The 23509-nt window shown below is 49.9% G+C and overlaps 7 protein-coding genes across 7 annotated transcripts; 3 read left to right on the plus strand and 4 right to left on the minus strand.

Annotated features, from left to right (window-relative positions):
• Window positions 1–1668: 1668 nt before the first annotated feature.
• BO97DRAFT_192542 (uncharacterized protein) lies at window positions 1669–2668 on the plus strand. The gene has a single exon (XM_025690476.1). It carries the CDS (start codon window positions 1956–1958, stop codon window positions 2586–2588), a length of 633 nt encoding a protein of 210 aa, XP_025547953.1. The 5' UTR covers window positions 1669–1955; the 3' UTR covers window positions 2589–2668.
• A 57-nt stretch (window positions 2669–2725) lies between these two features.
• BO97DRAFT_417274 (acetyl-CoA synthetase-like protein) lies at window positions 2726–7143 on the minus strand (the record flags this gene model as incomplete). The annotated part of the gene is made up of 10 exons (XM_025696470.1): window positions 2726–2912; window positions 2957–3384; window positions 3457–3567; window positions 3803–4130; window positions 4162–4593; window positions 4647–5065; window positions 5102–5341; window positions 5377–5520; window positions 5593–6511; window positions 6767–7143. 10 exons carry the CDS (start codon window positions 7141–7143, stop codon window positions 2726–2728), a joined length of 3585 nt encoding a protein of 1194 aa, XP_025547954.1.
• A 410-nt stretch (window positions 7144–7553) lies between these two features.
• BO97DRAFT_397357 (uncharacterized protein) lies at window positions 7554–9386 on the minus strand. The gene is made up of 6 exons (XM_025694131.1): window positions 8804–9386; window positions 8732–8751; window positions 8573–8677; window positions 8126–8519; window positions 7960–8067; window positions 7554–7909 (listed from the first exon to the last, which is right to left on the minus strand). Exons 1-6 carry the CDS (start codon window positions 9039–9041, stop codon window positions 7575–7577), a joined length of 1200 nt encoding a protein of 399 aa, XP_025547955.1. The 5' UTR covers window positions 9042–9386; the 3' UTR covers window positions 7554–7574.
• Window positions 9387–9854: 468 nt separating this feature from the next.
• Window positions 9855–11264, plus strand: BO97DRAFT_397358 (SDR family oxidoreductase; the record flags this gene model as incomplete). Its single annotated transcript, XM_025694132.1, has 4 exons — window positions 9855–10171; window positions 10229–10368; window positions 10418–10607; window positions 10666–11264. The coding sequence occupies exons 1-4, from the start codon at window positions 9889–9891 to the stop codon at window positions 11262–11264; spliced, it is 1212 nt and encodes a 403-aa protein (XP_025547956.1). The 5' UTR covers window positions 9855–9888.
• Window positions 11265–14731: 3467 nt separating this feature from the next.
• On the minus strand, window positions 14732–16755 carry BO97DRAFT_353209 (putative MFS transporter Liz1/Seo1; the record flags this gene model as incomplete). The annotated part of the gene is made up of 10 exons (XM_025692046.1): window positions 14732–14793; window positions 14861–14945; window positions 15003–15119; window positions 15184–15270; window positions 15350–15465; window positions 15528–15653; window positions 15705–16105; window positions 16163–16257; window positions 16315–16509; window positions 16561–16755. The coding sequence occupies 10 exons, from the start codon at window positions 16753–16755 to the stop codon at window positions 14732–14734; spliced, it is 1479 nt and encodes a 492-aa protein (XP_025547957.1).
• Window positions 16756–18746: 1991 nt separating this feature from the next.
• On the minus strand, window positions 18747–20958 carry BO97DRAFT_459692 (Zn(II)2Cys6 transcription factor). Its single transcript, XM_025699292.1, has 5 exons — window positions 20844–20958; window positions 20682–20785; window positions 19935–20613; window positions 19151–19881; window positions 18747–19097 (listed from the first exon to the last, which is right to left on the minus strand). The coding sequence occupies exons 1-5, from the start codon at window positions 20913–20915 to the stop codon at window positions 18860–18862; spliced, it is 1824 nt and encodes a 607-aa protein (XP_025547958.1). The 5' UTR covers window positions 20916–20958; the 3' UTR covers window positions 18747–18859.
• A 1139-nt stretch (window positions 20959–22097) lies between these two features.
• On the plus strand, window positions 22098–23064 carry BO97DRAFT_417280 (aromatic compound dioxygenase; the record flags this gene model as incomplete). Its single annotated transcript, XM_025696471.1, has 4 exons — window positions 22098–22284; window positions 22341–22483; window positions 22548–22655; window positions 22768–23064. 4 exons carry the CDS (start codon window positions 22098–22100, stop codon window positions 23062–23064), a joined length of 735 nt encoding a protein of 244 aa, XP_025547959.1.
• Between the last annotated feature and the right edge of the window lie 445 nt (window positions 23065–23509).

The raw sequence follows: 23509 nt of genomic DNA on the forward strand, positions 1-23509 counted from the left end.
AATTATTATTAAAAATAAAGAAAATAACTTTATCTAAGTTTATAAGTATTATATACTTTTAGGTAGAGGTCTGTTTTTTATAATTTTTATACTATTATAATTACTGTTCTAAATAGTATAAAAAGTAATTAGTATATATATCTTATATCAGATATTATTTTTCTTATATTAAGTTTTATAAAAGCTTTTTTTAAAGTACAGTATATCTCTCAGGAGAAACAGGTAAAATAAATAGAAAAGATAAAATAAATAGAGTAGAAAAAACAGATAAGCTAAATATAAAGAATATAATTATATTATAATTAAAAATATATTATACTTTGTATATTATCTATATAAGAAAGATATATATATTATTAATTAACCTGTAGTTAATAATTTATTTATTATACCTGACTTTTCTGACTAGCAGATATAAATAATTAAAGTAATAGTTATATCTTAATCTGACCTTAACTGTACAGTTAAATCACTTTTTATATCTTAACCTGACTGCCAGGTTATGGTCAGGTTAAGGTTAAGGTATAACAGTCAGGTTAAGCCACTCTAGAATAGATAAATTAAAAAATTAAATAGATTCTATAAGTATTTATTATATATACTCAGAATAATTAAAAAAAATTATTATTAATAATTATAGTTATTATTAATAATTATAATATTATATTAATAAAGATCTTACTTTTCTTCTTTATATATAAATATTATATTAATCTAATTAATATTAATAATAAAAACCAGAATTAAGATATTTTAATATAGCCTAAAATAACTAATAAAATATTTATAAAATATTTTTAAAAAGTTATAAATTAGATTTAAATAATTATTATTTTTATATAAACTTAATAAAACAATTAAACTAATTAAGAATAATATATTATTTTTATCTATAAAAAAATAACTAAATATAACTAAACCTCTAAAATATATATATATAATAATTATTAAAAAAGCTAGATTAGATATATATTTAATATTATATTTTAAAAATTTTCTTATTTTATATAATTTAATTTAATATTTTTATTAATATATATTTAATTTTTTATATTAAATTAATTTATCTAGCTGCTATAAACTTATTATTATTCTAAATTATTAATAATATATAATCTTTTCTATTATTAGTTAATAAAAAAAATATAAAATTAAATAAATTCTAGCTATATAGTATAGAAAGATTAATTAAGAATATTAAAATAAAACTTTAATAAAATAAATAGATTAAGTAGAATAAATATAAAAAAGATTAGATATAATCTAGAATTATACTATATTAAATATATTTAAAAAATAATATAATCCTATTTTAATAATAATTTAATAGTAAATTAATACTAATAAATATATTATAATCCTCTAGATAAGGACTAGATTAAAAGAAGAATATTATTATAGACTAGTACCTATTATTAGTTATATGAACTATATAATCTTAGCCTACTAATATAAAAATATATCTGTAAAGAACTCTCTCTTTCCAAGCTTTTTATAAACAGTTTATGGCCTAGTTAGATTAAATTTAAGTCTTACTTCAGCCCTTCATAATTATACTATATATGTATCAAGTTTAATATATCAAATACTTAGATATTTTACTAAGAAATAGGTTAAATAGATTTAAATAACTTAATACTCTCTGATTAACTGATATACTTTCATGAACATGGTTAAATTTCTAGATAACTATCACATGGCCGGGCAGTATTCAGCGAAGGGCCTGAGCTCACTGAAATAAGGGTGGGGTTACATTGCTGATAGGGCACCTGACCACGATAGGGATAGCCCGGGCATTGGGAATATGGGGGCCTGATGCATAGAGGAACACATCTTGGCGGGTAGAGGCTGTGTCGTCTTCCAAGATTCCATCTACTCGACTGTCTACATGTCCCCGATACCCTTGCCACTGTATCTTGCCCGAAGTTCCTCTATCCACCTTCCAGTTTCCCAACATGTCTCCTCAAACAATCCTAATCAACTACACCCCCGACAAGCGGCTCTCGCTCATGGACGCGACCACCAAGCAGCCGCTCTACCACGTCAAGGTCAGCCGGCAGACCCCGCAGATGGAAATGATCCGCCTGACGGGCCACCTTCCTCCGACAGAGGGTGCGGGGGCCGACGCTACAGGGACCGGGATGCGGCCCATCCCCGCCGATGAAGAGGCCTATTTTGAATCGCGCGTGTGCACCGCGCAGTTCAAGTTGACCAGTCTGGACGTGAAGTTGCGCATACGCGAGCAGCGCAACATTGAGCTGAAGCGGCAGAAGGTGCTGAGCACGCGGTACTCGTTTGTCTCGCCGGCGCTGTCGGTGGGCCAGGGGGGGGCTGTGGTCCTGACGTGGGAGACGGACTCGGAGAACAACGCGGTCGGGAACTTTCGGCTGGTGCAAGAGGGGGACAGCCAAGTGCTGGTCAAGTTCCGGAACGAGGCCTTCTCTAACGAGCGGGTGGGCACCTTTGAGGTGCTGGATGGGGCGATGGATGAGTTAGTCACGGATGAGGCTGTTATCTCGGGGCTGGCGATGCTGGCGATGAACCAGAGTTTCAACCTGGCGGGGATGGTTATGTTTGGTCGTTCTTGAGCTCCCCCAGTGATTCTCGTGGTGTTTCTCATTGATTATGCGCCCTTGTCGTCCATTAAATCCTTCTGCTGAGTTTGTGATGTATCTCCTGCGCTTTACAAATCGCTACCTGAATCTACGCATTTCTACACAAATTTCTACGATTTACCCACGGAGGGTGCTAAAATATGAGCATCGTCAATGAGTGTGAGCAGCTCGACCGAGTCGCTGCCGGACGTTCTATCGTCCTCGCTGATGTACTCGGCGATCTTGGCGACCTGGGCAATGGTCTGCGCCTGGAAGAGCTCGGCGCCGGAAAAGGCGAGGCCACCTTCGCGCGCGGCACTGACCAGGTACATGGCCATGATGGAGTCGCCGCCGAGCTGTACAGAGGGATTGGTGACGCCGATCGCCGTGTGTGGGGAGGTCGAGCACTTGGCTCCAGAGGAGTGTCGAGGCGGGATTCGAGCGGAGAAGATGGGGGTTGCTTAGGGGTTTCCGAAGCGAGGCAAGAGGTCTGTAGGGCTTTGACGGAGGCGTGGTCGAGCAGGCGGCGGAGCTTGCTGCGGTCGGTCTTTGCGGAGAGGTTAAGGGGCAGGTGGTGCAGGGGCACGAAGAAGGTGGGGATCATGTAGGCGGGCATCGCGTGCGCCTGAGCCTCGAGGTTGGATACCACATTCGAACGCCTACTGTCAGTCATGGGAAGAAGCAGCCTGTCGGACGACTCCTGGTCGACAGAAATGGTCTCCGAGAAGCAAATGAAGGCCGCCAGTGTGCGATCAGCGCGGCCGGGGGGCTGCACCAGCTCGACGGCCACCTAGGAGACATTCGGGATTAGCAACTTGATGTGGGTTTTCACCTCGCCCAGCTAGATGCGGTGTCCGTGCACCTTGACCTGTGAGTCCTTGCGGCCGAGATACTGGAGGGTACCGTCAGCGTAGTAGTGCACCAGGTCCCCCGTCTTGTAGAAGCGTCGGCGTGTAGAAGAGGGTGACGGTCCCTAAGCATTGGCCCACGCGAGATTCTCGACGAAGACAGCGTTTGTCTTGACCGGATCATTCAGATATCCTCGAGAGACGAGAGGGCCTTCAATGACGAGTTCTCCAACACATCCGACCGGGACGAGGCGCGTTTCAGTTTCAAATATCACCAGTCGGTGCGGGGGCTGCAGTTTGTTGTCGTCATCGCGCGGCTGCGGTGTATCAAGCAGCTCCATGAGGTCTTCACCTGTGCACTTTGTGAGCTCGGTGCGGGCGACGAGCTTGCTCAACACCACCTGGTTCGAACAGGACGTTGGGAGAAATGGCGTCGACGAAGAAGGTTCGCAGGATGGGCTGTCGGTCCACAACCTGCTGCCAGGCGTCGAAGAGTTCCTGCGCAGTTACGGTTGCCTGCTTGCTGCTAACGTCGAAGGTGAAGCGCAGCTGGTAAATCCCGTCGGACTTGCTTTGACTGAGAAGCAGCCCCTGCTGCATCGGAGAATAGAGATAGATCTCCTCGACGACGCCGAGATGGAGCAGGCCAGCATCGGCCAGCGTCCCCTTGCGGAGCCGATCAAGGCTGCTGTAGGTGAGCGACATCAACAGGAAGTCACTGAGCGTTTTCTCGGGATCCATGACTGGCAAGGCGGGTGGCGGCCTCGGTGAGGGTCTCCTGGAAGGTCTCGATCCAGTGGCTGATCTTGGTCTGGTGGCGCATCTGGTCGCTAAATGTGAAGTCGAAGCGGGCGATCCCATTGTTGATCACCGCTGATACTTCGAAGAAAGCGAGGCGGGTGACATCGCCGGTAATATCTTCCAACCCAGGAAGGTCGATTCGGGGCTCCTCGTGCAACAAGGCATCGGTGCGCTCGAGCTGCTGGTATTGTCCCATGTAATTGAACAGAACTTCCATTGGCAGGTGATCCGGGAAGGCGTTGCCGGTGCCAGAACCACGGGCGAGATAGCGCGCTGTGGAATACTGCCAGACGTTGCTCAGCAGCTGGCGTCTGCGGTCCTTGAGTCGCCGCACCGTCTCGACGATATCGCTGGAGTCGGCTGCAGGCAGTTGTACCGGGGCCACGGTGGTGAACCAGCCCACAGTGCTGGACAAATCAATGGCGGGTCCATTGGCTCTCTTCCATGTCCCTCAAGAAAGACGGAGGGGGTTTCGCGGACGCGGAAGGTTTGCGCAAAGGACTGCATGAGAGATGCGACGAAGAGGTCCACCGGATCAGTATTGTATGCCTGATTGGCAGAGCCCAACAGCGCCGAGGTGTGCTCTGCGGATAAGGTGAAGCTTTGTCGCGATGCAGTGGCATAGCTGTTCTCTCGGCTGGAAAGGCCCCAGTACTGGATATTGGCGGTGGGGACCTCGGACGGAAGAACGGACTCGATTGACAGGTTCTCGCCAGCATACTGGGCCGGCAGGCAGGACCAGGACTGAAAGGATACGGAGGGCTGAGTGTCTGCCAAACGGCCAGACTGCAGATATTCTTGCAGCTCCTGCATGAGGATCCGCTAGGATACCAGATCAATCACCAAATGGTGCGCAACCAAGAAAAGGAGCTGCTTCCCGGGAGAATCGAAGTAGTCAGCACTGAACACCGGGCCAGAAGTGATGTCGAGGGTGCGTTCACTGGCTCCCATGACCGCAGCTACCGCTGGGCGGTCGAGCTGCTCGTGGCCGCGATAGCGAAACGAACCCTCTATTTCGCCGCAGATCAGCTGAGTAAAGGTGCTGTTGTCCTCGGTCTTGTGGAAACGGGCTCGGAGCATGGAGCGTCGAGCAACGAGCTGGTAGATGGTGTCGGCGACCTGCTGGGACGCACCGGGCGGGTGATGCGGAGGAAGAAGCTCTGATTGAAATGCGTGGGCTGCTGGCCGGACATCTTAAAGTACATGTGCTGCACCGGGGTGAGGGGGAAGACCATGTCCGGTTTCTCCTCGGCGAGGGATACAGCCCTCTCGGTCGTCTGCAAGAGGGTTGCCAGCTGGATGGTATCGTGGCTCCTGAGGATATCGCGGACGGTGAGCTAGAGGTGTACTGCTCGAGCTCTCGCGACCAGCTGCATGGCTGTGATGGAATCGCCCCCGAGGCTGACAAAGGAGCGATTGAGCAGGATCTGCTCGTGGCTGCGGTTCAAGACCTCTGCCACGAGCTGTTGGAGTTGCGCCTCGTTGTCGTTGCGGGCAGCGGCGGTTCTCTCGTCATCTGCGGCCAGGGTGTTCGCTTCTTGTAGAGATTCCTTGTCCATCTCTTTCACCCAGCGAGAGACCAGCTTGCGGTCCATCTTGCGCAAGGTATTGAGGGCAATGCTGCTGACGACACACCAGACAGATGGGTTCATGTACGACGGAAGGTCTCCAATCGGGGGAGAGCGAAGGCGACGCAGTTGTGAACTAGCATGTGCCCGATCTAAAACGGTAACGAGCTGCATGCTGTCGTTGCCAGAGCTAGAGGTTGTGGGAGACACCACAGCGACGAGGCATTGGCGAACAGCGCCCGATTCAGGCAGCAGAACCAGCCCATGCTCGAATTCGCCGCCGCGGAGGAGCTGGTGTTCGATCCCCCCAATCTCAGCGTGCTGGCCATGGATCTTCAGCTGGTGGTCTTTGCGCCCGCGGTAGTCGAGCGAACCCGCAGTGGTGTAGCGCACCAGGTCGACGGTCTTGTAGAAGCGACGTCCGGTCCGTTTGCCGTTGATCAGGGCCCAGCTGGGATCCTCAATGAAGGACTGGCGAGTTTTCTCTCCGTCGTTGAGGTAACGCACAGAGACCAGCGGGCCTTCGACCAGCAACTCACCGGCACAGCCGACAGGGGTGATCTTATCGCGGTTCAACCACCCACAGGTGGCTGGACAGGCCTTTGCCGATAATGAAGGGCTTTGTCCCGTCCTCTCCGAGGGAGCCGTTCCACGAGCAGTAAATGATGCATTCCGCAGGGCCGTAGCAATTGTTGAATCTCTGCACATTGTCCCGCCAAAGATTTACTGCTTTTTGAGTCACGGCCTCGCCAGCGAGTGTGAGGGTCTGCAAAGTGGGAATGTCTGTTGGTGGCAGGATAGTGGCGGTGGTTGGCGTCAGGCAGGCCCAGTTGACCTGTGACTCGCGGATGAAGCCTTCCACATCATTGACTCGCTGCTCTTCGAAGGTGCGTACACGCAGGCGCCACGGTTCAAGGATGTAAACACCTCTTGAAGACTAATGTCAAAGACATACGAGGCAAACTGCAATACCCGAGATGAGGAACCGATATTCAAGGCGCAGCCATGGGCATCCATGCTGGTGGACACTGCCGAGTGACTGAGGAGGGACCCCTTGGGGACTCCCGTGCTGCCCGAGGTGTAGATCACAGAGGCAATGTCGGAACCGCTGGACTCCTCTGTAGGGAGGTGTTGATCGCTCGGAAGGCTCTCGATAAAGGCGGCGTCGACAACAAGATCCTGCTCGGTGCGCTCCGAGAACAGATGTCGCTGCCGTTCGCCAACAAGAATGAGGCTCGCAGAGACACCACTGATCATCAGGCTATATCGGCTGACTGGGTGCGAGGCATCCAGTACCACAACGGTCGCACCGGCATTCAGAACAGCGAGCATCACGACAATCGTTCAGGCCGATTTCTCGAAGCAGACCGGCACAAAGAATCCAGGACCAACACCTAGCGAGATAATGTGCTGGCTGAGAGCCTCAGCTGCGGAATCTAGCTCGCCGTACGTGAAAGATCGGTCTCATCCATAGATTCCCGGTCTGGCCAGGTATAGGAGGGCCTCGTTCTCAAAGTTATCCTGGACGAGCCTGCAGGCGGACCGCAGGCGGCGGGAGTTCCACGAGCGGATTTCGGCGTCCTCCTCGGGGCTGGCGAGGCGGAGGCTGGAGACGGGCTAGCTGTCTTATTTGAATTCTCTCATAATAAAAATACTCTTTCTCTACTAGAAACTTCATACCAATATTTCTTTTTTCAAATATTAGATAAAAACTCTGTAATTACAATATCTTAAAATCAAAGCAGTCTTAGAGTAATTTAACATTAAACCCGCCTTGCAAACTCATTACACCCCCTTCTATCAATTAGCTCCTCTGTTGGGCTCAGTATAGCCACATCAGTCTGTATAACTGTTTTCATCATAATACCATCACTCCCCGGATCACAGTCACTCACAGTAACAATGGCATCCTCACTTTCCAGTATAGTCTCACCCAGTCCTCGGCGGCGAGAACTTCTTCGCAGGCTTTGCCGCTGCAGATAACTTGGTCTGTGCAACCGTGCGCTATCTGGGAACTTGGTGGGGTTGGAACCAAACAGAGACGGGGCCCAGGCCTTAATCGGGGCAGACAGGGATGGGGCGCAGCCGCAGAAGATGGCTGTGGAGGACAATTAGAGGTGATTTACCACTGGATTGAGAGAGACGTACCGACGTAAGCCTCAATGGTGCACCAGTTGAGTGAGTCAGCCAAAAGGAGGTAGTACTCCTCTCTAGCAGAGGCTAGTTTTGTAACAAAGTCATATCGAACGCAGGCCGCTAGGGGGAAAGCATCAGTAATGGCCTACTGGGTAAATTTAGCGAGAGTAGGACTCACCGGCAAGAGACAGGATGCCTAGGCCAAAGATTGCTAGAATAGCCCCCTTCTTGCGCCAGTTCAGCTGTAGTCCGTACAGCATCGGAACCGGCAGTAGGTAGGTCAGGATATCCGCCACAATATTCAAGATGCCATTAACTTCATAGAAGAGTTGTTGTTGTTCCAGGGGCATACATGAGCTCGAAGTTGGATTAGTCCAGAATAAAGAGGGGTGGCTGCAGCTCGCCAGTGCGCCGATGAAACTGGCAAGAGATAATGCGACGTTGAAGAACATGACGAAGAAGACGGCCCAGCGCATGGACTTGCGAGGATCGAGGCGAAGATAGAACCACAGTAGTGACATTTTGACTGTTCCCATCGAAAGCGTGTAGAGGATGCGCGTAGCCCAAATACACTGGCAATGGTTAGGATGCGGAAGAGAAGGAAACGTGTGGTGGATTGGAGTACCTTCAGCATCGGCACAGTGTCGCTTTTCGGTATGGCAAGTGCGTGTTTTCCGATTCCGTACTTGGATCCAACCATAATGGTTATTGATAGTGCGAAATTGAGAATCTGGTTGGAAATGAGTAAGCTAGGCTTTCCCCGCTATGCTGATAAGTCGCTTACTGCACCGATTACCATCAGAACTAAAGCCTTGGTTAGATCGGGTTCCCCCGGTTGAGATGTAGATTGACATACTATCATCCGTTCCAAGAGCGTGCAGCATAAATGCACGTGCGTAGATACGCAGCCCAATGACGATGGAGTCGAATGCGATGAACCCAATGCCGACCGCAAAGATAGCTGCATGTCGGTTCTCGGAAGCCTTGCCCGGGGCCGTCGAAGTCTGGATAACGTCCATCTTCCCAGTGTTGCTGGAGTGAGGAAAACCAAGCGCAGACCTAGGCGTCAACGAACTAGCTAAGTATTCGGCCATAACTAAGACAATTTGGCACTCTCTGAAGCGGAAAATCTACATCCTTGTCGACTTAGTAGCTCGGGATTTGACTAGCGGCGAGTAATGCTGAGCCTCAGACTAAAGACAGCTTACTTCCTGCGAGCTGGGGTGTTACCCATTGGGAGTTATGCAGGAGAGAACTTGACTATGGCTATATGGCCGCTGCAGGGGTGCAGGGTACCGGTTTCTGAGGGGAGCCAAAGATCTCCTTCCCATTCGAGGTTGGAAGTTATCAATCAAGGATTGAAGCGCAGATTTCATTCTGCGGGCGGCTGCACGGTGGGATCGATCGTGCTGGCCCCTGCGCCTGGTCTGGTACTGGAAAGCTAACCGAGGATGAAGATGATGGGAAGATGCACACAGGGCTCACCAATCTGTTTATGGATCCCTCAAGTTTTGGGGCGAAAATATGGGTCCCAATCCAGGATCATGCCATCCTACAGTAGATAGTGCGGACAGCGGTAGGCACCGAAATTGCCGCATGCTGAGGATCCACAGTGAACCCTGCACGGTGGATCCACTGCAATACCCTGAGTACGAATTCCACGAATAATATTCACATCGGATATGCAGTTTGGATGCAGCCGACCCATTAGCCTCTTGGCGCGAACAGGAATGGCTATTATGTTTCCACCCGGTGCACGAGTCGGAGATATCTGATAGGAGCAATTCAGCTGGCTACCGAGGCAAAAACAGGCGTCAAGCATATTGCTATCTAGTAGCGGGTGTGTCTTCCTAAATAAAGCTCCTTTATGCCAGTTCACTCTGAGAAGAAGCCGATCGAGTTTAGACCTTGTTTAAAGCAAAGCAAGACACAACGATCGCAATGGCGCACTCGAAGAAGAATGTCGCATTGATCTTCGGTGCCAGCGGAATCTCCGGCTGGGCTGTCACCAAATGCGCTCTTGAATACCCCACGCCCACCACCTTTGATCGAGTAATCGGCTTGACAAACAAACTGTTGCCTTTAGAAAAGAGTGGCTTGCCCCCTGACCCGCGACTGGAGTTGCATTGCGGAATTGACCTGAAGAGGGATCTGGATGTGGTACTCTCCCAGTTTCAAGAGAAGGTTCCAAACCTGGAAGATGTGACCCATGTGTACTATCTCGGTAGGTCAGGCTATGGAGGGACTACTCATTCACACAGTCTTCGTCTAACGGTATCAGCATATTCCAATCCAACTGCATACTCCGTGGATGTGATGGCGATCAGGGACATCAACGTGCGAATGACCTATAACGCCGTGCACGCGGTCGACCGACTGTGCAAGAATCTGAAGTTCTTCGTGTTACAAACTGGAACTAATGTATATCTCAATCTACAACGATCCCGTGGCGCTGACTGACGACACACAGAACTATGGCGTCGCTGTGTTTCGCTTTCAAGAACACATTGAAATCAATCCCCCCTTGCGCGAGGACAACCCGCGCATCCCGTCACCGTGGGGAGACGAGATCTTTTACTATGCGCAGGTCGACCTGATCCGGGAGGCCAATGTGGGTAAGTCTTGGAAATGGTGCGAGGTCCGACCAGATCAGATTGTCGGTAGGTGATTCAAATCAATCTTGTGAGTGGGAACTTTGCTAACCTTGCCGGTATCTAGGGCACGTTCCCCTTCCCACAAGCATGACATACGTCGAGCCTCTGGCACTTTACTTGATGTTGTATCGCTATGTGTATGGCGCCGGTGCCACTGCTGTTTTCCCCGGACCCTACACCAACTACATCCACACACATACACCGTCCTCACAAGATATCATCGCTCGCTCAGAGCTCTACCTTTCTATCGAGAAACCGGACGACGCACACGGAGAGGCATTCAACACAGCCGACAACGCCACTCCCGCCTCATGGAGCCTCGTATGGCCGAAAATGTGCGAATACTTTGGCCTCAATGCTGAAGGCGCAAGCCCCGAGGACAAGGGGTGGAAGGACATCGACAAGTGGTGGCTCGCACACCAGGATGACTATCAGAAGATGTGTCGAGAGTTTGGATTGCGACCTCGAGAAATCTCTGAAGCGACTTGGATTTTTCTTGCCGCGGGCTTCAGCTTTCTGGGCCGCAACCGTGACCTGAGCTTGGATAAGATCCGGAGTATAGGCTTCACGGAGGAGTATCCGGTCGCAGATGGGTATTTTCGCGTGTTTGACCGTCTAGTTCAGGAAAGCATTATTCCCAGCAAGAAAGTCTGGGCTCGATAGATCATGTGATAAAAGTTCCTAAAAGCATGGCTGCGTCTTATAGAGCGTGCGTCAGAAGACAGTCACGTGCTAAGAAAAAAAAATCTAATCAAATCATGAGCTTGGCTGTGGCTATCTTGGCATCGTGTGGCTCAACGCCGGTTTAACAAAGACTGTCAGTCATGCATTAGAATCGGGATCACAGTCGCCATAACCCGGTCGTCACAGCCAGTCTTCACTGTATCAGTCAGGGAGGGTTGAAGCGACTGAGTGGCGTGCATGTTGCTTCCGCATTGCACAATATATCGGCCACCATCCTACCCAGGGCAGCTGCATCCCCGCCACGGCAATCATAGCCCTGGAGAGCGGAGAATATCCTGTGCCAGAAGCAGCATGTGTGTTAGTCCAGAGAATTTTGCCGGGCCAGCTGCGGCAAGATGGTCCGCAGCAAGGTATTCATACAGGTACGAGTGTTCCGGGGACCCAACACGGAGCTGGCATAGAAACAGGGTGTTGCAACCGTATACATGAGAGCTGTGAGATGAGATTGAATGGGGGTGTGCCAGTGAGTGAGTGCCACTGCCCATGCATACGAATTGATGACCCAGCCATGCTACGTAGTTGGTCTTCAGTCAGCTTGCACATCAGACTACCATAATAATTCTCTTTAGATACAAGCATCTGCGGAGTGTCGACAGTAAAGGATGCAGTCATCAGCCATGAGGCAAATAATATGTTGTTTGTCTTCCAAATAGCGCCATCAACCTCTCATCCCTTAATCAAGTCCCACAAATGCTCCCTCTGGCGATCAGAATATAATCGAGTCTGTCGGCGCCGACCGCGCACGTCATATTTTAGGAATTTCTACATCATCTTACAGTCAACTGGGGCAGGCTGTGATGGTAATTGTCTGAGTCGAATAAATGACAGGGAGCGAATCGGGCTTCTGAGAGGTCTGCTGGGTTGCCTCAGGTCCCGCAGCCGAGGTGATCGTATCAGTTTCACTGTTAGAGCCAAGCTTGTCACTCGGTGAATCTGGTGCGGAGGTAGCAGGAAAAGCGGTTACTATAACTTCACGGTCGACACTCGGACTGGGCACGGCAGTTTGAGTTGCGGTTATAGGGCAGATAGTCGTATAATCAACCAAAGTCTCCGTGACGAGGTATGTACTGCGCGCGGAAACAGGGCAGTGTTCAACGCTGGAAGGACAAGCCCAAGCGGTCGAGGTTCTGGTGGTGAAGACGGTGGATGTAGTGAAGAGGTCATTGGTTGAGCCAGAATATGGATTAGCCCCAGTGGTAAGCCCAGCCGCCTCTGTAGGCTGACCGGCGGCGATGGTGACAGGGCGGACAATCGTTCCAACAACGACTGTTTCGGTGGTAAGCGACGTGGTCTGCTGATGGGCAGGGCAGTTCACGATATCCGAAGCGCAGGCCGTCACGGTCGTGGTCCGGGTGGTAAAAACTGTGGAGGTAGTGAAAGTGACAACGCCGGAGGCTACGGTCTGAAGACTGGTTGCGGTCTCTTGGCCAGATGCAGGGGGGTTGATAAAGAGCGAGCTCGAGCTTGCGGACGCGAAGCCTGGTTCGCTAACAGCGCTTCCCCGAGGGGCAGAGAAAATGGCGCTGGAGGGGTCCTGAACTGGCAGAGAACGAGATGTGGCAAATGTCAAGGCGCGTGTTGGGGTAGTGCTATGCCCCGAAAGATGGCCGGACGGACTTGTCACCACAGGACGTGAAGAGTGAATTGAGCTGGAGGGCGGAGCAATTGATGAACTCTGGGCGAAAGGGCCCCGCGGGGTGCTCAGCGAGCCAATTGTGGGCTGAGACGACCGTATCACGGGGATGGAGACCGTCGGCCTGGATGAAGTGATCTGACTAGGCGATGGACGGGGCACATCCGCGCTTGTAGAGGCGATCAGTGCAGACGAAGGCGGAAGGCTGGTTGGTGATGATGATGATGCCGGACTGCTGCCGATCACTATGGCAGAGGAAACCGCCGGGAAAGTGTTGGTAGCGACTCTTGTCGACGGCAACGGTGTAGAAGAGATAGTGGGTGCCGCTGAGGAAACTGCTGGAACGCTGGAGGGCGCACTGGAAGGCGCACTGGAAGGAGCAATGGAGGGTAAACGGACTATTACACTGCTCGACGACTCAACAGGGGTGCTAGTCGGGGTGACTGTAGGCGTAGTAGAGGTAGTGCACACCTCCTGAGCTGATAGTGGTAGCCTAAAGTTGTCGAGATCAAAGGTAAAAGTGGTGTAGTCATTGCAAGCGAATAGAAACATCATGGTGTGCGAGGAAGTGGAGGATGTGAAGGAGGTAGTGTACGTCGTCCAGTCGGGATCAACGCCCCCGGTGGCAGCGCTGACTGAAATCCGATCATAGAAGCTGCTCCATCTATCTAACATCCATCCCAAATAGCACGTATTGTACATAGCGGGAATAGTACTAGCAGCAGCGCGGACTTTGTAGTCCACCGATAGTGCATATGTCTTGCCAGCCTCCAACCCGGTAATGGTTTGTTGGATGTATTTCCACTTCGAAGAATCCGGCTTGATCATCCTAGATCGTGATCATCAATATCAGCTCCGTCACCCTAACAGTTCCAAGCACAACTTACAGATAGTCATTGCCGTCCGACGCCTCGCCGGACACGACCTGGCCCATGGAGGTTGCAGTTGCGGAGGCCACCCATGCTGTCCAGTCTGTTGCGTCACCGGTTTCAAATGAGGGATTCGAGAATGCGTTCACAATCTCTGTCTTGCATGACACGGTCGCAACTACTGCATGAACGAAGTAGCCGGAAACTAAGGCTGATATAATGAATGACTTTGACATGGCGTCGGCCCGTAAAGATGGACGGAGTAGTTAGGAATGGGGCGACGGTGGGCATCAAGGAAAGAATTAGGGACGCACACACGAGTACCATGTGAGGAAGATATAGCCCGATCATCCATCAAGTTCAGGGGAGGGCTGGCCCTTCAGGTTCCATCTATCGGGACCCTGCTTGTTGTTTTGCGGTAGATGTAGGCGACGCCAAGACAGGTTGTCATTGGTGATAAGATCGAACACGATGGACTATCGATTCTGATGTGGATCACGCATTCAATTTTCCCCAAGAAGAAATCCCAGCGATGTCTATTTGCAGCAGCAGGAATCTAAAGTACATGCTGGCAATACGCACATGAGTCTATACACTCAGTGCCGTGCAAGCTTTGAAGTCATGATTTGGGTGCCGTGTTTTGGAAGATTTGCATTGGCATTGAGAGACATTTGCGCTGTAGGCCCTGTTTGCTTTGTTTGCACTTCCCCGCTCTCGCAGTCCTCCTTTTCCTCTCCGATCCTCGGCTGCAACTTCCACCAACGACGGGAAGCTACACTTGGTTTGGAACAATTTTAAGTTCTGTAACTCCTCCTCCTCCTGTCTCGTCGGCCTGTACAGCCTCGTCGCTGATTGCCGCTGCAGAGTACCAGTCGGCTGTTGTCTTAGCTTTTGCGAGTTCTTTGGTCTCGTGCCACGAGCCATTGGATAAAGGCAGTAACGACAACTGAAGGCTCGGTTACTGAATCAGCAAGTCTCCACATGGCGACTCAGGTCGTGTTGGATTGGCTTACTGCTCAGGAGTTGTAAAATAATGCTCCACAGATACCCTTTCTTTGCAGCGGGAAAGTCGGTCGTCTTCCACACAAAGTTTGGTGCCTGGCATGGTAAGTCTGGGCATCTCGATTCATTATCGGGGTCATCCAAGGCACTCACAACAGCTTGTACAACATACGCGAGGTCATTGGCCAGTACAATCACCAAGGCTCGCTCCTCGGTATCTGCTGTACAGATTTCGTTGGCCCAGCTGAGAATCAGAGGGCCAGCGCCTAGCTGCAATGGATTGATTGGTTAGCAACGGTGAATGTTCAATGGTGCAGTGAGATTCGACACCTACCCCGATGTTGCTGAGCCAATATACCGCCATCCGACCAGTTATATTGTTATAAAGAGGCATCTGCCGCAGGAGCACGCAGAAGACAAGCTGGACCGGCGTGTACAAATGGAGTCAATTAGTTGGCGTGGAACAAATGAGATCCGATCACAGGAGTCTGCATTCTTACCGTAATCACCGCGCCAGCGTAAATGAAGGGCCAGCGAGCCCCTCGCAAGGGCCCGTCGGATAGCCAGCCCCAAGTCAACGACACAACGATGAACAAGCCGGTCGTAAGTAAAGGGTCTGGAAATCTAAGTTAGCGCATTCTGGCATCTCCTCCGAGGGATTCATGATGCAATTCCTACAGTCGTTGATTTGCGGGACTGTGTAGGTGGTCCCTGGGACAGGCGCCGGCGTTGTATTGAAGCTTTTAAGCCAGTACCCCATTCCCGCTTGGGGAAATCCATTGTTCCAGACGATGTACAACAAAGCTAACAGCAGTCAGTGTTTTTCTAGTCCGCGAAAGCAGTGGTATGTCGTACGCAGAAGGTAGATGTGCCAGCTGAGGAACATTTTCTTGACCTTAGCCTTCGTCCAGGGCGACTTGCCTGCGCGATGGATAGCATCCATGCGCTTCACGGAGAGCACATGCTCTTTTTGAGTGATCCACCATGTCTTCCGCCCGTCTTGTGGGAGATTAGGAAAGAAAATATACCCGGCTAGCGCAAGAGGCAGTGTAATGATTCCGTCGATGATGAACAGCCATTGCCAACCAGCCAGCCCGCTCACACCGTTCAGGTTGGTATAGGCAGCTGCCTGGAGAAATCCACTGAATAAAGTACCAATGGAGCCCGCAAGCCAGAAGATCATTGCGCGTTTTCCGATCTCCCGCGGCGTATACCACGATCCGAGAAGATAGTGAATCCCGGGGTAAAAGCCCGATCTACCCCATGATAGTTAGCATTGAACTTGAAATTTTTAGGCCCAGCGAGGAACCTACTCGAATAACCCGACCAGGAAGCGAATTCCATAAAGCGCATGGTAGGACTTGACGGTCGATGTACAGATGGTGGCGATTCCCCAGCCAACCTCCAGCTAGTGTCTTGCTGTGAGCCATCGAAAGACAGTCGATATGGGAGAAGAAGGACTCACCGTCGGAATGACCCATCGCGGTGAGACTCGAGTCAACAGCAGGTTGGAAGGAATTTGTCCGATCACATATCCTGCTGTATAGATCGAGGTGCTTGTCACCAGCTGGTTTCCGTACATCTTCATATCTTCTTCCATTCCACTGAGATAGGCATTGTTGATGTTATTTAAATCAAGATTTTTCAGGAAATAACCAATCTAACAATCCGGTAAGTACACTTCATCTGCGACCGAGAGTCACAACCGTACCGAAGCAAAAGTAAGGACAAAGGCATCCACCTTGAACAACAGCCATCGTTGGTCTGGCGGAAGCTCCCAGGTGTCCCATAAGTATCCCTTCCACGAGCGGAGGGGCCTGACCTCGAGCTTTTCGTTGACATTTCTCGTTCCGGATTCCGGATGAGGATTGTCAGACAAGGTTTTCTCCTCTATATTGTGCCCCATGGTCAACGATGCTTTCTTGCCGTTGCTGTACAATTTAGACGATATAGAGTATATGTATTCGCACAAGCAAGACATGGGGTCATTGATTGTCCACATTACGCCATCTTCTTATCTCTTGAGCTACCCTGCCCTTAGCCCCGCGATGATATATCTCATCCTCTAGCAACCACACCCGCAGCACACCGCGTACATATCCCCACGAGAAGACTTTTATGCGCAAGAATAGCACTTTATGAGCCATGGAATTAGTCTCATACATCATATTTTGCTTTCTGGTTCTTTGAGCTGTTTGAAAAGGTGAGACATTCTTGTCTATTTGTATATTCCGTATGGTAGGTTAGTATTAATGGGATTGCGCCATCGTGTACAGGAATTGTATGCTCCAGATGACTAGCCCAACCATTGTCCCGTGTACTTTCATTGCCTTTTTCATGGCCATCGAGTTTAATTTTGCCCATTAGAGCATTGTCTACTGTGATCTACGTTGAGAATTTGATTTCAGTGGCGGATTTTTGCTTGTCTGCCTCAGGCAGAAGTTCGAGAACAACAAATATCCGTGCCATGAGATTTTCTCAGAAGGTCGAGACCACATCCATTAACCTTCCTTGTTATCTCCACTGCTGCATCAACTTCTGACTAGAGTCACCTAGTCCGGATTCAGGAAGTAACTGGATGATACTCTATCTAAAAATCGCCTTGGTGTTGCAAAGAATGCCACAATCCCTCGCCCAGCACGGTGCACGGACCATTTTCGGTATTTGCCTGTGGCAAGAACTGACGCGGATAAGTTGCAAGATGGGACTTCCTACATGCGGGGTCATTTCTCATATGTGGCACTCGCTTAGATGGCATAACATACGCAACTGCGGAGAGGAATGGTGAATCTATGCTTAGATCTGTTAGCGCTGATGGCGGAATTGACTAGCCCATCCTTCCGTATACACGAGCCCTCATCTACTCTCTGTTCTACCGCTTATCCACATCTTAGCAGCGCATTTTCTTACACACTGATGGTACGACACTTCAAGTTTCCTGAGCGGTTGCCAAGCTACATCACCTAATGATCAATTCTTCGATTGCCCAGATGTCGAGGATATCGAGGCCAATATTCAGGGTCGATAATAAGTGTTACACTTGCCCGTTCAAGACTGTTGATGGCACCCCAAGACGATGGTGGCTCAATAGATGTGATCCCACCAGAAATGAGAACCATGACATGATTGCGCACTGAGTTTGAAATGTGGTCAAGATATCGGATGAGCTATGGATTTAGAACAAACTCGTAGCCCCTCTTGTAGGAGAGACGGATTACGATTGATCAGAGGGATACCGGCGAACATGTGAATACTTAGCAATGAACGCGGTTGGCGCTCCAATTCATGTATCACTCAGCGTGGCTTAGGCAGGGGAACACCAACCTGGAAACATTATACCTGTCCGACTGAACAGGACTCTGGTTGGGGAGCGTATAGTCTTGAGTAGCAAAGTCATCGTCGCGCGTGAGTGAGATACATAAAGACCTCCGTTCATATCTGTCGCCAAAAACCAACAATAGCATGCCTGTCAAATCATTTTTGCCTACACGAAGACTGAAGGATGATGACTACTAAACCTCATTGAGGGCACGGAGAAGTCGGAGCCTAGTTGCATTGAGCGATAGGAGATGAGTGGCAGCGCCGACCATAGGACCACTTTGTGATCTCCGTGAACCACGGCCGTCGGTTACGCATAATGAGACTGCTTCACATACGGTAGGCATAGCGGATCAACCATCAGGCTTGCGGACTTGCATGAAATCATGTTTTGATCGAGTATGTCGGACATTGAGATATCGGTCTCCATGCAGCGAGTGAGCATCAGCTCTTGGTAAAGATGAGGTTTCCTACAAAGGAATCACGAACTGCAAGCCATCAATCGAGGCACTACCTGACAACAGTGCCAATGGCTGCAGGTAGCGGAGACCAGTAACATTCTAAATGCATTCAGCTGTCTTGAGAGCGAAATGAACGAAAACCCTCGCATGGCCATATTGTTCTCTTCACCGCAGAGAATAAGATAGTGCTGCAAGTAGGCGGGAACCGCGTGTTCATGAATGGTCGAGCTTCTACCCACTTGGCAAATGGTTACTTTGAACCACGAGAGACACCAACCGTAGAATAAAAGCCTCCATAACATAGAAGGCTGGAAACTTGCTCGGGTTATTCATCTCTTTCAGTCCGGTGAACATTTCCCTTGTGTGCTCAATGAGGTGAAGATCGCCGATCGCTGATGGGTGAATGGGTTCCGCAATGAGTTTCCAGCCGAGAGACACGAGTGCAGACAGAATGAACTGCGCATAAATCCTAAACAAGGCGTAAGAAACCACTCTGGGTTGAAAAATACAAGGAAAACCGACCAGAAAGTTTGAGGGATGATCAGATGACGTAGGCGACTAAGATAAAGCAAGATGGAGCGTGCAGCCTGATTACACAGCTCGATGCTAGAGGATAGGGGTGATACCTCGTCCGGGGAAGGGTGACTCCCAGTAATGCGACACGCCCCATGAATTATAGCAAGACAGTAGTAGTATTCCAGATGCATGTTAACCGCTCGCAAACTGAGATCAAGAACCCAGGAATCAGGGATGCTACCAGGAGACAGATTCTCAGGGCGACAGTCGGCGGGAAATCGGGCTTTCACATTACTCAGTTCCTCATCCAGCTCGCGAATGTACTGCACCCGTATAGCGGCCGATTGCGCCAGACCATAGTCGGAATAGAGAAGACGATAAATCTTGGACTTGATGATTGACATGCGAAGGTCAGTCGGGTAGAGCAGCCCTGCGGTTGGCGACAGGCTCAGGTCAGGCTGATGCTCAGACGAAGCCATGAGATATTGCTCTGGGAGTTCAATATCACAGTCGATGTCGTGCAGAAAAGGTGGGTGCAAACTACGAATAGACATTTCCCTGTCAATGGAATAGCAGAGCCAAAAGAGGGCCCGAAGATGCCCCGCATGCTTCCTAAGACTGGATGATTTGTGGATATCCTGAGTACGATTGCCGCCTAGATTGATGAGCAGCCGGATTGCCATGGCCAGAATCAACTCGGCGGACTGAGGTGCACCAAGTGGAGCCAAGTAAATCACCTGGACATGTCAGAGATCATGGCGAGAAGGGGTCATGGTTGCTAGTGACTCACCGCCAGAATCAGAGTCCGTAGGGTCCAGAGATCATCATCACCGGACATAACCAGCTCTGGCAAGCGCGCGAGCACTGACTGCAAGAAGGCTTCCGAGTCGGCCCCAGCAAACGCGGGCTCATTATCGCGCAGACGGGTGACCAGAGCCGTTAAGGCCACCAGACATACCTGGACACTCCTCATAGGGGTGACAGGATCTTGGAAGGCATTGAGAAGATCTGAATCGCGAAGGGATAGCAAAGTGTCTGGATCGATGACGGGAAAGACCGAGTAGAGGCTGTTGTTGAAAAAGTAGTCGATGACGGTACGAATCAGTGACGGTGGGGGTTGCTGTGGATGAATGATTCGGGATGTATGGTGAGGAAACTCAGCCTTGAACGAAAATGTCAATTGGTGCGCAAATTGATCGAGGTTGAAGATGGAGGGCATGCGATGCTGGTCGGTGGGAAAGAGAAAAGGAGTGGGCTTAGGGCCGAAGCCGCAGAATCCGAGTGTACGCATGAATGCGGACAATGCCGCGTCAAATCCATATGAATCCACCAAGCCGCCTACAGGAGCCGGAGCAGGATCAGGAGAAGGCTGATCGATAAGAGGAAAACGAGTCAATGCGTTCTTCGCGCGCTCTGCTCTCAAAGCTTCTTCCAAGTGCTGGACCTGGACTTTGTGCTCCGCCAACTGCCTGTTTGCCAAGCCCGACTGTTAACTCCGGAGCTTTTCTTTCAGAACAAAGAGAAAGCCAGAACTTACTCTCGGACTGTCTTCCGAGGTACGGCGGGTGGCGGCGTGAAGACGCAAGGTACCCCGGCGTAATGACATGTCTCACATGCAGGTTTCACTCCGTCACAGCGAATCTAAATTGCCCGGTGAATCTTATGCATGTAAAATGCATTGGAGCATTGGACGACATACCCTCCGGTGTCGGCACACGTCACAAGCGGTACGCGCCCGTCCTGCCCGAGGGGCGACGGGAAAATCGTTCATTGAATGAAGAGTGCAAACTTCTTACCAGGGATCACGGCAAGGCTGATTGGGAGAGCAGTTGAGCGTCAACCTGTCTCTATAGAAAGCACCTCGACAGGACACCAACAGGCGGACCGAACAAACAGAACAAAGAGGGCCCTCGCTCGGCTGCGGCCAATCAGTCCTTCCGGTCTCAATGACGTAAGCTGTTCTTGTGCTTTATGCTATGCCTCGGCCTCAGGATTGCAGCGACAGTGTTGAGGATGCTGAGCATTCGGGAACCCAGACACCGTGACTGAAAATTTAGACAGGGAAATTCTCAAGCCTGGCGGTTCCCCTGGGTGAGCCCTGGATGCAAGGACCATCAATACGAAATATCTCCGCAATGATTGGGCAAGTGTGGTCGAAACGATGCCATCCAGTGTGGGGATGGAGTTTGCAGATCCCGCTTACTCAGCTATTAGGGTTTACATAGACTTCTGTCCTGGAGGATGGTCTGGAACAGTTGGACTTTGGGGTAGATAGGTAGCTATCTATCCTCCTTCTATTGGCCTTACTGAGCATACCTGACACAGGAGACGGCCTCACCTCTGCAGATCGCTAATTGATAGCTCCTTGGCTCTTCTTTGCCAAGCTCGTTCTTTATAACAATCATTAACAATAGAGCTCGTTGCACTCTCAGTCTCTCCACTTAAATGCTCCGAGTGAGGCATCGACGCTTATGCTTCCACCAGATTTCCCCTCTCCAAGACGGAGAAACCAGTCCCCAGCCGCTGCAGATCCTGGCTCAACAAGATGATGAGGGTACGTCTGGTCCTGATGGATGGAAGCTGGGGATGCAACATTGGCGGGAGAATTGGATCTTAAACGGGTTCCGGCTTGTTGGGTGCAAGAACTAGTGTAAAAGCTGTGGTAGAGAGCGATTAAATAAAGCCCACAAATTCCTCTTTCACTACCCACTCCAGTTCCTTGTCCACCCGGCAGTCAACACCTCCAGTCTTCTCAGTCATCCTTCCTGGAAAATGTTTCTGTGCACTCCTAGAGCCTCGCCCATTGTGCAACCAACTTCAAAGCAGGTGGAATTGAGGATATGAACATCGCTCGCCATGGGAACGCACTCCATCACCTTCGTAGGGAGAGATAACTGTCCGGTATGTATTTGGCTCCAAGTAATCCCTTCCCGGAGACTTCAATTTTCTCATCATGCGAGTACGAACCTCGACTGATCATTCAGGCACTCGATACCTCAAAGCACGCGATCTGGACTCTGTTCTGGCAACCGACCATCATTCCAACTTGACCAATATTGCTCCATCCACGGATCCCAGCATCCTCTTTGCATCCGGTGGTACCTGCATCGTGCAGCCTGAGGTGACTCAAGGGCCATACTGTAGGTCTATATAAGTTACGGTTTGCCAGTGCAACATACTGATACTCCCTTTACAGATATCGCTAGCGAACTTATCCGCCGCAATGTCGTCGAGGACCAACAGGGCGTGCCTCTGTTCATGGACATTCAACTCATTGACACCAACACTTACGAACCACTACCAAGCATTTACACAGATATCTGGCATTGTGACGCTATGGTAAGAGCCTTTTGCATTCCACTTCCTTAATAGGTCTTTTTGCTCATGTGGCTCGTTGGAACAGGGGGTCTACTCAGGAGTAGTCGCGGGTGGAAATGGGAACGAAAATGACGAGAGCAACCTCAACACAACTTTCCTGCGCGGTGTCCAGCCCAGCGGAAAAGACGGAGTCGTACGCTTTGAGTCAGTTTTTCCTGGCCATTGCACAGGGCGGGCTATCCACATCCACGGTATTTGATTATTCTCTGATTGACCAGGAATGCCGCTGGCTAACAATTCAATAGTTGTCACCCGCCCCGCCAATGAAACCAAACATCTTCTCAACGGAACCATCGCGGGCATGTATGATGGCCACTCCTCGCGCGTTGGTCAAGTCTTCTTCGATCAGGATTTGCCCTCCGAGGTTGAAAAGACGAATCTCCTACGCTACCAACACCCAAGACTTTACATTGAACAAAGACGACATGATTCTTGAAACCGAAGCCGATACCACAGATCCTTTCATGGAATACGTTCTCTTAGGAGACCGCATCTCAGACGGCAAACGCGTTGACACCCTGTCTCCGTCGGAGGGTTACTGAACCGAAGAAGGGGGCGAAACAAATAATGATTTCGTGATGAACATGGCTGGTATGGGCGATATGGGCTCTGGGTTCGCTTCTTCCAGAGCTGCCGCTGCCACCACATCTGCTTAAGGAATTGGCATGAGTGTACGAAAAGCAAAGCCCGGACAATTTTGCCGTTCGAGCAGTGATTAAGACTCTACATGCAAAAATATAGCAGTGTAGATGACATGGGACAAGGGTTCAGTGCGAAAAGTGCGAAAGGGTACCCTGTCTTATCCTAGCGGCCATTCACCTCACTAGACCTTGTACTCGTCTTTCGGATCAGTGTCCCACCAGCCATTTTTATTCCACTGCCGGGCCAGAATCTCTCTTGCTCCCGTTCTTTCAATCTGCGTGGCGTCCCATATGTTCGTACGTACCGAGCCAAGTCTTCTACGATCGGACAAGCTGCCTTGAAGGT

This window comes from Aspergillus homomorphus (genome assembly GCF_003184865.1).
Source record: "Aspergillus homomorphus CBS 101889 unplaced genomic scaffold BO97scaffold_43, whole genome shotgun sequence".
Lineage (NCBI taxonomy): Eukaryota > Fungi > Ascomycota > Eurotiomycetes > Eurotiales > Aspergillaceae > Aspergillus > Aspergillus homomorphus.